The sequence below is a fragment of the Metopolophium dirhodum genome, chromosome 1 (genome assembly GCF_019925205.1).
Source record: "Metopolophium dirhodum isolate CAU chromosome 1, ASM1992520v1, whole genome shotgun sequence".
Lineage (NCBI taxonomy): Eukaryota > Metazoa > Arthropoda > Insecta > Hemiptera > Aphididae > Metopolophium > Metopolophium dirhodum.
Genome location: NC_083560.1, coordinates 140796958 through 140810634, shown reverse-complemented (window position 1 = coordinate 140810634; position 13677 = coordinate 140796958). Strand labels below are relative to the sequence as shown.

Here is a 13677-nt window from a genome sequence, read left to right as displayed (position 1 = left end):
TAAATATCGGCACCTATATTTTATTATATTAATTTTTTTGTGCCTATAAATAGATATCCATTTTTTCAATTAGGTATTTTAGTTAATTTTTGCATTCTAATTAAATATCATAAGAAAACACTCAAATATAACATAATATATACCTAATATTGTATAACAATGAATAGGTAGTTTTAAATTTTTTTAATGTTAATAACAATATGTCTATACCTATTCTAAACAATTTTCACAATCAAATTTATTATATTTAAACTATTTTCTTTAAATAATCTAAGTATTTTATAAGACTTAACCTAATAATATATATAATATATGCAGATTAACATAATTATATCTCCATTTATACTTTAATTAATCATCAATAGGTAATATTATTAGTTAGTATTTAGGTACCTATAGGTACTAAGGGTATTATATAGGTATTAAGTATACTTTATATAAATATTAAAAATAAATATAATGTTTCATTTCTACATAATTTTTTTTACCTATGTTGTTAGGAATATACAGATGTATAGGTACTAGTGTTCAACAATTTTGGACATGGTCATTGGACTAATTGGCACTGATAATTATCTCAGACATCTCCTGCATGGGCTTATATTGATATTTTCATTTTAAAGCGAGCTATGAGTATTTTAAAGTTTTAATATTGTACTTTGTTATAACTAATTTTAATTTAAAATTAAAATTAAAATAAAGGCCCATGAGATGCCTTAGTTAATATTTTAATCTTAATATATTTTGGTAATAGGTAAGGTTAGCGGGTGTAGCATCCTATTTTAGCATTTCCAAACTTTTTGAATACCTTTGTACATATAATAATACTTAGTGATAAATATAAGACAAATGGTTGTGTACCTTTGCATTAAATATTAATTATTAAACATATATATTTTTTGTATATATGTAATACTCATGATTAAGTTTGTAAAAAAAATTGTATTTTAATTATATCTTAGAAATATGTGGAGTGTAGTGTGCTTTACCGAGGACAACACGGTAGCAGCTGTGCCAAAGTTTTGGTTTCGAGATGGATATTGTGCGTGGCCAAATAAATCTGTCCGAAAAAATGTTGAGCGCCGTATCAATCCAAATGAATTGGATTTTACTCATTTTAGAGCAAAGATTCTACAGGCAGATATAGGTAATGATTTATATTTTCATTGTATATAATTGATTTATAAAATTAAGTTACTATATAATATCTACTAGATATAGTAGAGATAAATATTAACTTATTAACTAAACTTCAACTGTATGTTTTTTTATAGCTAATCTTTTAGAAGCTCGATCAATTGCACAAGATAACTCTGGGGTATCATCCAATGAAAAGTATGACGATGTTAACTCAAAAAGGATTCGAAAATCAATATATAAAAAAAATGAACCTCTTCATATTCCAAGTCCCCCTGGCCATGTATCTGAAGGTAATATTAAACATTTATATTTATTAATTTTTATGTACGCTTTATATGTGTGTATATATATATTTCATACATGGGTTTCATTTAAAATTAAAAATGATGGGTACCTATATTCATAGTAAAGTTATTTGTTTTATAATTTTATTTATTTCTAATTCTATTATTATTTTTAAAATGGATGTGTAATCTTTTACTAATTAGGTTTATATAAAGCAAATAAAACTGCACTATAGTAAACTTAATTAACTATAGTTATAAATAACCAGATTACAATAATAATATTATGTAAGTACTAAATATATATAATTATTTATACAAAAATGTTGATTTAGTATTGTATATCCAATAAAAATTGTTTTTAAGATAGCAAAAAAAAAAAAATATTAATATTTAATAACAGATGAATATATAGTGAATAATAATATCATTTATTAATTTATGTTCTTATTTTATTATTTGGATAATTTCAAATTATATTCTTAAGTATTAAATTATAATTATAATATTTATAATAATATAGTTATATTAATTAATTTTATAATATATACTTATAATTGTATTATGTATGACAATAAGCTATTAATACAGCGTATATACTTAATAGTTTAAAATAATAAGTTTTTCAAGATTTATGAACATATTATAATATAGATTATATGTATTGAAATCGTTCTACATCTCTTGATCAAGTCTTAAAGGTTTAAAAAAATATGTTGTACTCTACTCAAGATAATAGTATATATATTCGTTAATTTCTCTTAACCTACCTATAACCTATTTTACAGGATCTGAAGACTCAGCTAAAACATTATTCAATATTAATGATGATTCTGATAAAGATAAGTCATACACCATGGTAAGAAATTAATTCAGCCCAAGTTCTGATGAAGATAACGGTTTATTAAACAATAGTATAACATTAAAATCAAAATTAAACGTCAAAACTCCTCCATTCAAACAAAGAAAGAAAACAACCACTGAGGTAACTTCTGAAATATCAGGAACTGCCAATAAAAAATTGAAAATATTTCATCCTAACATTTCCACCAATTCAATTCACCAATCATCAGCACCTGAAGTACCAACCAACAAAATATCTGCTTGCAAATCATCAATATCCCCTTCTATTGAACTCGAGAGTGATAAAGGTAAAATTAATTTTAACAGTTTCACTGCGATATTTATTTATACATAGATCATTTTCAAAAATTATTGTAGGTATTGTATGTGGTGTTTTATAATTTCTAAACAATAAATAAAACATTTTACAATATGAAAAACACCAGCTAAAAAAAATGAGTAAATTTCATACACATTTTTAGATTTTAAAATAAAAGCAACTTTTTTTTTAATAATAATCCTTGTGCAAAATTCTTTGACTTATTTTTTAAATAAATTATATAATTTTGAACTAAAATTTTAGTGATTCAAAAATTAAAAATTGAAGTTCAAGAAACAAGAATATGATTGTTTTATTTTTACTTTCATTGATCACTTATTAAGAAATAATTAAGAAAAAACCATGTATATTTCCATTTTTTTTTACCATTATTCTATATACATATGCATATATGACTATATATATGAGTTACATATATTTATATAGTATACATTTACATATGTGTTTATTATACTTTATAGCATTCAAAAAATTTGTAACCAGAAGCCTAACCAATATTAAGTATGAAATTGAGTCCATTCAAAAAAGACAAGATTCTTTTCGTGAACTATTAGAAATCTACTTTGAAAAATTATCACATCCATTTACCCATCACTCATCAATCTGGGATTCAGATATATTTCATGAGATTATCTGCATTGAAAATGATTATGAACTGGAAATTATGGAAGAAAAGCTGAACACGGATAAATCTTATAAAAACCAAGTTGTATGTACCTACATTTATTTATTTTAACTGAAATATATTATTTTTATAATAATAATAACTGGCATTGAACCAATATTTCAGATTGTATCATTAAATCGACTAGTTGGAGATTCCTTATCAGAAACAATTAGAAAAATTATGCAGAAGTTATTTTCTGATAAGTTTCTTTCTAAATACTCGTACATAGGATTTAAAGGAAAACATCAGTTTTCCACTCTGCAATGTTGTAGTTTAATATTTGGTAAGTCATTTTTAAAGTCCATATTTTATTCTTTATAAGTAAACAAAGCTTTGACATCTTGTAATTTTGTTGACAGAGTCCATAAATAAGATGAAAAAATTTCGGAATACTCCATTAAAAGAAATAAAAAAATCAATAGAACTTAGGTTAGCTCAAGCTTCATCTCGTTTAAAAAAACAAGCTGCTAAAAATATTGGTTCTACTAGTGACCATATATAAAATTAACTTTAAATAGTTACCTACTCACTTTTCATTAATAACTCATCTTCAAACGTAAATATATAAAAGTATGTATATTTATTATTATTTTGTATTTTTTTTTTCTTTGTACATATATATTTAATGTGGGACACGCAGTTTATTAAAATTAATTATTATTTTGAACATACATATTTTGATTGTATTTATTTTATAATTTGTTTCAATAACAACAAATCTCTAATATGCGGAGATTATTATTATTATGTATTATTTTTCTTTAAACTTTCTTATTTTATTTATGTATACGCACAAATTTAATCCCACTGTGTCGAAACAGTTTACTAATTAAAATTTATTTTGAATATTTGATTGTATTTATTTCAAATAGATTATTATTTTGTATTTTTTTTTCTTTAGTACTTTATTATTTTATAACTTATATCCAAACGTAAATATAAAAGTATGCATTTATTATTAAAATTTATTTTATATTTTATTTTTATTTTAAAATTGTTCAATTGGTATATCACGCTATAATTATTTTTATAATTATTAAAAAGTTTATTAGAAAAAATCTGTTAGTAATTTATTTATTTATGTATTTATTTATAATGCACTATAATTTAGGTATCAATGAAAATAAATGCTTGTTTGAAGTAATGTTTAGGTGAATAATAATACAAAGTGAAGGTGAAATATTTTGACAATATTTAAATAGAAAGATAATACAATATTGTTGTGATAATATTGTAGAAATAGAAACATTATATATTGTTACAACATATTAGTGAAATATTTTGACAATTTTCAAATAGAAAGATGGTACAATATTGTTGTGATAATATTGTAGAAATAAAAACTCATTTATATTGTGACAATATATGAGTAAAATATTCAAGCAATGTTTGATCTTCTGCCAAAAAGTGTACTAATAATATTGTGACAATATTTAAAAATTTTCTGACAACCACGTATGAATGTTCTGATAATAATAACATTTGTCCAGAAATATTCATACAATATTATGTAAATATTATTTTGCCATCTGGGTAAAGAATAGTTTTAATGCGTTTTAGTTTCAAATTTTATGTTTTCAGTAAATAAGTAGATTAAATTTTGATAGTACAGAATTGATAGCAATGTTTCAATTAGAAATTTTTTTCTCAGACATACTATATAGTTTATAGGTTTATGTTTTCCAAGACCTTTGAGTATTGAACAAATAAAAACATACATGTATAATAATATTTTGTTTTATTAAATGAAACTCATTTTTCCGTATAATAATCAAACAACCGTCTTGCTTTTAATAGTTTGACGCTTTGGATCGGTTAGTAATTTATCAAATATAATTTGCATTGTCTCATTAAGACCAGTATGAAGTGTTTGATCTTTTGATTCGTCGGTCGTGTACAATCTAACAGTAGCTTCACTGAACTTCCATCTATTACAACAAATTATTTTATTTAAAAACAAAAGAAGTAAATAAAATCAGTAAAAAAAAAACAGATTCAGCAATAGTTTTTAAATTTAAACCAATGTATTTACCTGTCCTTTACTGGTACATTCTCGATGTTAGTAACCTTATAATGACTTAGCACCCAAAGATCCTTTCCTTTTTCTTCAAAAGGCGTCTTTATTGTCACAACGCCATCTCCTTGTCTGAATGTTAGCGAATTAAATACTTCAACATCAAAATCTTCTGATCTCAAGCGTTCGCTGATATTATCTCTGTATGATGCATTCTATAAAAAAAAATAAATTATTTATGCTATCATTAGGAAAAAATATTATTTTTATTTCCATTTTATTCTGCTTCTTTTTCATAGGTTTTTTAACACTTGTTTTTTCTGCAGAACGTTTTGATCCAGGTTTTGTTTTTGAAAAAGACGGTCTTATATCAATTGATTCGCTAAAATGTTCATTCTGTGAAACATAAAACATAGTATATTATTTTTTACTGTTTTTTTTCCATTATATATTTTTTCTATGTCCCAAGAATTATACCCAAAGCGTTGAGTAATGTTACGACGCACTTCCAATATACTATGTTATAATCAGTCATTTAATATTATTTTAAGAATTATAACCATAGCGTTGAGTGGTGTTACGACCGGCCTCCAATTTGCTATGGTTATAAGATATTTACTAAGTAGTTACTAACCTCTGAATCAGTTGAAGCAATTGTACGGTACGACATTTTATTTTGGTAGTATTTCTGTTGAACTGAGCTTCTTGTCCTGGGATGAAATCTTGAAGACTGGTGAATATTAAAGAATTCCCTCTGTCTTTTATACACAGATTTTTACCACTACTTCAATAATTAAGTATACAAATGGTCATAGCCTTACATTATAGAAACCTGCTAAAACATGAACATACAGGTACAACAGCAAAATCACATTACATGACTTTAAATTGACGCTAACATAACCTATCCCAGCCAAATGTTTATGACATTCACGTTTTACCATGGTCAATACCTTCCTTGAATAAATTTCTACAATAACCTTACCTTAGATGGGTGCTGAAACATGTTCATATACAACAGCAAATTACATTACATGAATTTAAATTATTACAAACAGGATTTAAAATAAATTAGAATGTATACATTCATTCTCAAAAACCAATTACATTATATGAATTTTAATTGTTGCTAACATAACCTGTCCAGCCAAATGTCTTCACATTTACTAAATGTCAATGCTTAGAATGTATACATTCATTCTCAAAAACCAATTATATTATATGAATCTAAATTGCTGCTAATATAACCTGCTCAGTCAAATGTTTTCACATTTACTTAATGTCAATGCCATTATAATATTAAAACAGGATGTAAAATAAGTTGAAATGTTTAAATCCATCACAAAAAAATTCTAATGAGAGAAGAGAGGGTTATTTTCGGGTATAAAACCCAAAATTTCTTAGCTTATCGTCATCAGTTCAAGCAACAGCAGTTCCAAGAGCAGCCAGCAGCAGAACAGTCTTCTTCGCCAAAACAACAGCCAGCCAGCAGTTTACCAAACATCTTCAACAGCCAGTCAAAAGATTGTCAAAACAACTCTAACAAATAGACCAGCCATCATACTTAGAAAAAGTACCTCAATTTCTACAAGCTATGTAAGTACTATTTTTTTTTTATTGTTATTTATTAAATTTAACATCATACTTCTTTTTTTTTAAAAATAAAATAGAATAATAACAATTTATTGTTGTAATGATAATACAGTTTTATAATATTACGATGGGTATTGAGTGTTTAGACTTAAAGATTTTTTTTCATAGATTATTTAAAATAAAAACATTAAAATAGAAGTAGTTGAAAGACGGTTTCTCAACTCTCACTTTTAGTCACTTCTATAATATAAGCTGTTTTCTTTTTTTTTGTTAAGTTATGATCAAGTAACAATAATACGTTATAATTACACCACGTCCACAGTATAGAAGATAACTGATGTACCATACTATCATAGATTTACATAGATAAGATAGAACATCGGGCTTATCATTCATCAATAATATTGATAATTATTACCTAACCTCAAAAATCTTTAATAGTCAATCTCTTTCATGATAATAACTATAGATACCGTTATCTAGTAGTTGTTGCACGATACCTTGTTTTTATCAATGTTAAAATACTACAGCTGATTATAAATATTTGTTATAGATAACGTGATTGTTGTATTACACGTGTAATATTATCTTACGTAAAATGTTTTAATATAAAAAATTTTTTTTATTATATTAAAATATTCAATAATGTTTAATGACTGTATAAAATATATCCTAAAACGTATATTATATACATATATAAATTTAAATTATTTTTTCTATAATGTTTTTTTTTATTGCTTTTACGTTAAGATTATTCGAAAGCTGCTGTCGCACGTTGATAGTAAACACGTAGTTGCTTTCGTGACAACGTAATGTTACCGTACGAACTCTACGATAGTTACAATCGCCCTATCTACTATTAACTAACATATAAACTATCACGTTTTTTTCTATTATCGTGTGACGTAGCTTCACTAGCAACTAAAATTTTATTTTTTATGATATAAATGCTATATTGTCTAATTTTTAAAGTTTTTTTATTTAGCTTTGAATAATATAATTAGTTATTATTATATATACGTATATACGTACATTCGTTGTTTTATAAATAATCGCTTTAATAATTAGATTTATATAATATTATATATTTTATACTAATGTATTTAGTCAAAAATTACAGATAATGAATTTTTGGCATTCATATGATTTTTGTAATGAACAAATTCAATATTATGGAGAACAAATTGTAACCTTAACGAAGATGATTGATGAAAATAAGATTAAAGAAAGATATGAATATAAAGATCTCAAAAAAAAAATTAAAAACCTGAAATTCATTATTTATTTAAGTAGAACAAACTCTAACCCAAATTTTTCTTATATAAAAGATTTAAACGCAAAATTAGTTTTATTAAGAGAAGAAAAAATGGATATATGTAAAAAATATAGTGATTTATATGTTACAAATTTTCGTAAGCGAGAACACTGTTTCGGTAAAAGGTTAGATTTTATTACAATAGCAGAATCTAAGCGCGAAAGATTTAGATCAGGTTAAATTTTTTTTTTTTAAATTTGTTATGAATAATTAGTAATAATATTATAAGTTTAACCGAAAATTATATCCCTAAGGAAAACTGTAGTTCTTAAGTATTAATAAATTATGATTAATACATACAAATTTTTAATATAAAAGTTAAAAAACATAAAAAAATAGAAATATGTTGGAAATAAATTATTGTCATTAATATGCATTATTTTTTTTTATCTGGCAGATAGTTTACAAATTCTATATAATTTTTCCAGATTTTTTTTTAAAAAAAGAAAAAACATGGAAATCAAATCGTTAATTCACGAGCAAATCATTCAAATATTGGAACAGCAAAAAGAAGAAAAACAGAATTTAATAAACGAATTTAAACATTTAACATATATAAATTATTTATGCGAGAAAAATATTCAAAAAGGTGTAAATGATTTATATAGTAAATTAGATAATGTCGAATAATATTCTGTTTTTCAATAAATAATTAAAATATTATTTTTTTTTTCGTTATTATTTATTATTTTATCATATAATTATTATTGCGTATATAAGATCTTCTGGTATGATAAATGTTTTCAAATAAAACTAATTTAATAAAAATGTTAGGAAAAGTGGTTTAGATTTAAAAAACGTATCAATTAGTTAGTTTTTGAAATTCTATGTAATTTTCAGAATCATGAACCCAGAAATAAACGTAATTAAAAGCAGAATTCTAGCAGCAGTGAATGTAAAGCAGATCTTCAGTGTCGGTTAACAGAACTAAACAATCGGTTAAGAGAATTAGAATCTGAGTAATTTCTTATTATATTAACCAATTATTTTTTTCTTTGTAATAATTTAGAATTAATACTTTTATTATATTTTGAAAACAATATTCTGAATTGCTTGCATAAGATTTAAAAAAAAAGAAGTTGATGTTATAATACATTTTACAATATTATGATTGCTTATATCTGTGTTTTTTTTTATTTAATCTATTTTTTCAGTTTCATAATGAAAAGAAAAACGGTTACAAAACACGAGCGGATGTCATCTTCAGATGAAGGTTTATTTGAAATCGAGGGATTTAAGAAATGTTCAAAAACATTTTTGATTAAGAATACTTTAAATTTTATAGACTACACGCTTTTTTTTAACTATGTTAGAGATAAATTAATTTTAAAGTTAAAAGAATCATGTTTACAATCATCTATAAAATTTAATTTACATGTGGATAGCGTATACGAAAGAATACTTACTCAAGAAGTTCGGGACATAGCTTTCAAAACTTCTAATACACTTGCATGTAATTTATCCGATTTCAATAAATTACTAAATGGAATGTTCAATAAATTATTATCTGAACAAGACCAGTTTTTAGCGAAAGGATCTGGGTGGTCCCTTAAAACTATAGATGTATTACAATTGAGAATTAATACAGTGAATCCTGTCAGAGGAGGAACGTATCTAGATCTACCTGAATATATAAAAGATAAAAGAGCAATTATAAATGTAAAAAATAACGATGCTAAATGTTTTAAATATTCAATACTATCTAAGTTTGATAATCGATCGAATAAAACTTATTTGAATAAGAAATATTTTAAAATGTTAGAAACAAAAAGTGGTTTAGATTTTAAATGTATTGATTTTCCAACACCAATCAGTCAGATGAAAAAATTTGAACGTACAAACGATGTATCAATTAATATTTATAGTTTAAATGATAAAAAAATTATTTTCCTTTGTATATTTGTAATACTGAAAGAAAAAAACATTTCGATCTTTTTCTGTTCAATAGTGATGAAACATCACATTAATGTTATATAAAAAATTTTTCAAGATTCGTTAGAAGTCAGAAAACTAAAAATTGTGCTAAGCTAATTATCTGTAAAAGATGTTTTACTACTTTTGGGAACAAACCGTGTAAAAGCAAACTTTGGGGTATGAAAGGATTGATTGAACATCAACATAATTGTAGAAAGAACCAATTAGGGAAACCTATAATGTTTGAAGAGGGAGATGATGATTTTATTTATTTTAAAAGTTATAAAAAAACTCAAAGGATACCAATTGTTATTTATGCAGACTTCGAATGTATTTTAACTCCTAAAAAACCTGATGAATTCATTCAGAGTTGTAAAAAAAAAAAAACATATATTACACATTTACATGAAATTATGAGTTATGGGTTTTATGTAAAAGTCGACTATGATATTATACCAAAAGAGTTAGTAAAACAGTTGAAGATTCCTAGAAAGGTGGTTATTTATAGAGGTGAAAATGCAGCAAAAAAATTTATGAAAAATATGATTGATATCGGAAATAATATCAAAACAATTTACGAAACTGCTACACCAATGGGTAAATTAACTGAAAAAGAAGAAAAACATTTTCAAAGAATTAAAAGATGTGAAAAATGTTCAAAACATTTAAAAAAAAATAATTTAATTAAAGTTCGAGATCACTGTCATTTTACTGGTAAATATAGACAATGTCTTTGTCTCGAATGTAATTTTCAAATAACTAATCCATCATTCATTCCAATTTTCTTTCATAATTTATCGTACGATAGCCATTTCATAATTCGAGAGCTCGGTTGCGATGATCAAAATATTCACGTTATTCCTAATTCATCAGAAAATATATATCCTTCAGCAAGGAAATCGCACCTAAATTTAGTATAAAATTTGTTGATACATTCCGTTTTATGAGCGAGTCATTAAGTAAACTTGCGGAAAATTTATCTGAAGATCAGTCGAGATTTAGAGAAACTCTTAAAATATTTTCTGCGGAAGCACTAGATTTAGTTACACGAAAAGGAGTCTTCCCTTATGAATATGTCGATAATTGGAGTAAATTAGATGATACATTTCTGCCATCAAAGCTAGAATTTTATAACTCTTTAACAGACGAGAAAATTAGTGATGAAGATTATATGCATGCTAAAAATGTATGGCATACATTTGATATAAAGACTTTAGGTGAATATAGCGATCTTTATTTAAAAACTGATGTTAGCATACTAGCCGATGTGTTCGAAAATTTTAGAGACTTATGTTTATCTACGCTCGAACTAGATCCTGCTCATTATATGACTGCTCCCGGGTTTGCTTTTGACTGTATGCTGAAGTATACCAAGGTCAAATTATCAAGGTTAAAGGAGTATAACATGTTGCTTTTCTTCGAAAAATCAATTAGAGGCGGGATATCGTTGGTGACACGGTAATACAACGTATCTCGATTTTGGCTATTGTTCAGGAGAGACTGGTAACTGATTTATTCAAACACCAACCATGATTACCAACATATTTTAGTATTATTATTTAGTATTATCCAACACACACTTTATAATCATAGTATTTCACATTGAAAAGTCGTTACAGCATTGATATTTAAGATATTTGCATCGTATTCTTTTAGATAAGTTTTGTTGATACGGCTTATTGAAATTTCAACATAGACAGATACGTGGTATTTTGTGAAAACCTTTTTATTTTAAATAATAAATTATTATTACTTTCTATAAAAACATTATTATAAACTTTTAATAACAGCTATAAATAACAGTCTCGTTTTTTATCAATACAATTAAAAGTACTCTAAATAGTCTAAATTATACATTAGTTAACTTTACTAATAATAATAAAACTAATATTTAAAATAATTTCACATGTGTTAATAATTAAAAATTGTGATAACAATTACACAAGACTTATACATTTTTCTTTTTAAGATTAAATAACTATAAATAACAATATTAAAAATAACAGCCTCTTATGTTATCAATTTAAATTTGTGATTACAAATAGGTACACAAAAAATATCATACTTTGATTTTCTTTCTTAGATGTAATGTAGTCTCATGTTTCAGCCCATCATAAAAAGTATGTGTATCACTTGGCAAATATGGTTTTAAACGTTGAAGATCATTCCATTTTGAGAGTGTCAACAATATTGGACTTGAGTATAATTTTGGATACTCAATGTTTTGATCATTTTGAACTCTAAGTACTTTATGTGGAATTTCCAAATACTCATTATCAAATGAAAGCTTGTAAAATATTTTTTCTGTTGTTGGACAATATTTCAGTGATCGAATATCCTTGACTTCCGGATCTCCTTTAGAACTACCAGGCCTAATGGACTTATATCTTTGATTAGATGATTTATAATTTAAAAAATCATTATAATTTAGTTGATATGGTTTAGCTGGTGGTTTTCGTGATTCTTTAGTCAACCTTACAAATTCTGATGGTAAATATACTTCTTTGTCTTTCAAATGCCGTTCTATTGTACTATGCACACTATCGCACTCCATCTGTGTGTGGCCTTTAATAAGATATTTCTGTTCAATTTCAATTTTATGAATGATTGAATAATGTAATAATGCATTAGACAATATTATATTTCTGTTTCGATATCCACATCCATCTGAAAATAGAACAATTTTTTTTGTTGCTGGTTTTAAAGTACACAAATTAGAAATATGTTTTATAAGAATTGAGCAAAATATTGATGCTTCTGTCTCTCCGTCCCCTTCATGCCACCAATAGTTCATGGATTCTCGATTCCCAATTACTTTCCCAAAATGTATTAAATAAAGCAAGTCTCTGAACCTCATCAAACAAACCACAAAATCTTTTGCTTGACTTTTTACAAACGACTGATTGACAAGTTTCTGACATTTGTCTTTCCTGTCTTTGTATACCATATGAAACTTGCATCATCTCATTTCTTTGGTAGCCTAAGTAGTTCTTACCGGACATTCTATTTCTTTTTGTCTCTTCTCTTTGCCACTCATTTTGTCTTTTTCTGTTGAGACTTAAATCATGTTTATCAACTAAAATAAAATACAAACATAATAATAAAATAATGTTATTAACTCAAAAATATTGCTGTTTTATTGTTAATATAAGTACCAATATCAGATTGAAATGTATCTACATTTTCTGTGTCATTACTACTGTGTAATATAAAATTATTGTGTTCAGCATTATCAGATGGAATATCAGTTTCAGTTATCAATTCCTCATAATTATTGTTAATTAATTGCACAAATTTGCATGTTGAAATATCAATGTCAACTAAAAAAAATATTAAAACATAAAATATATAATACTAAAATTATATTAATCTAATAAAAACTACTCATAAAAATCATTATTATTATTAATTATAATATATTATATGCCTACCAATTTCAGATGTGAATGTATCTACATATTATTTTTCTATACCATTACTATTGTTAAATGAAATATTATACATTGGATCAATATTGTCAGATTGCATATTATTATCATAACTAGTTTCAGTAATCAATTCTGCACA

General features: G+C 24.9%; 1 protein-coding gene and 1 pseudogene across 1 annotated transcript; one reads left to right on the top strand and one right to left on the bottom strand.

Annotated features, from left to right (window-relative positions):
- Window positions 1-966: 966 nt before the first annotated feature.
- On the top strand, window positions 967-3776 carry LOC132935401 (uncharacterized; annotated as a pseudogene).
- Window positions 3777-4995: 1219 nt separating this feature from the next.
- Window positions 4996-5503, bottom strand: LOC132932872 (uncharacterized; the record flags this gene model as incomplete). Its single annotated transcript, XM_060999221.1, has 2 exons — window positions 4996-5202; window positions 5307-5503. Coding segments are annotated over 2 exons (354 nt in total), but the record flags the coding sequence as incomplete, so codon positions are not given.
- Window positions 5504-13677: the final 8174 nt, after the last annotated feature.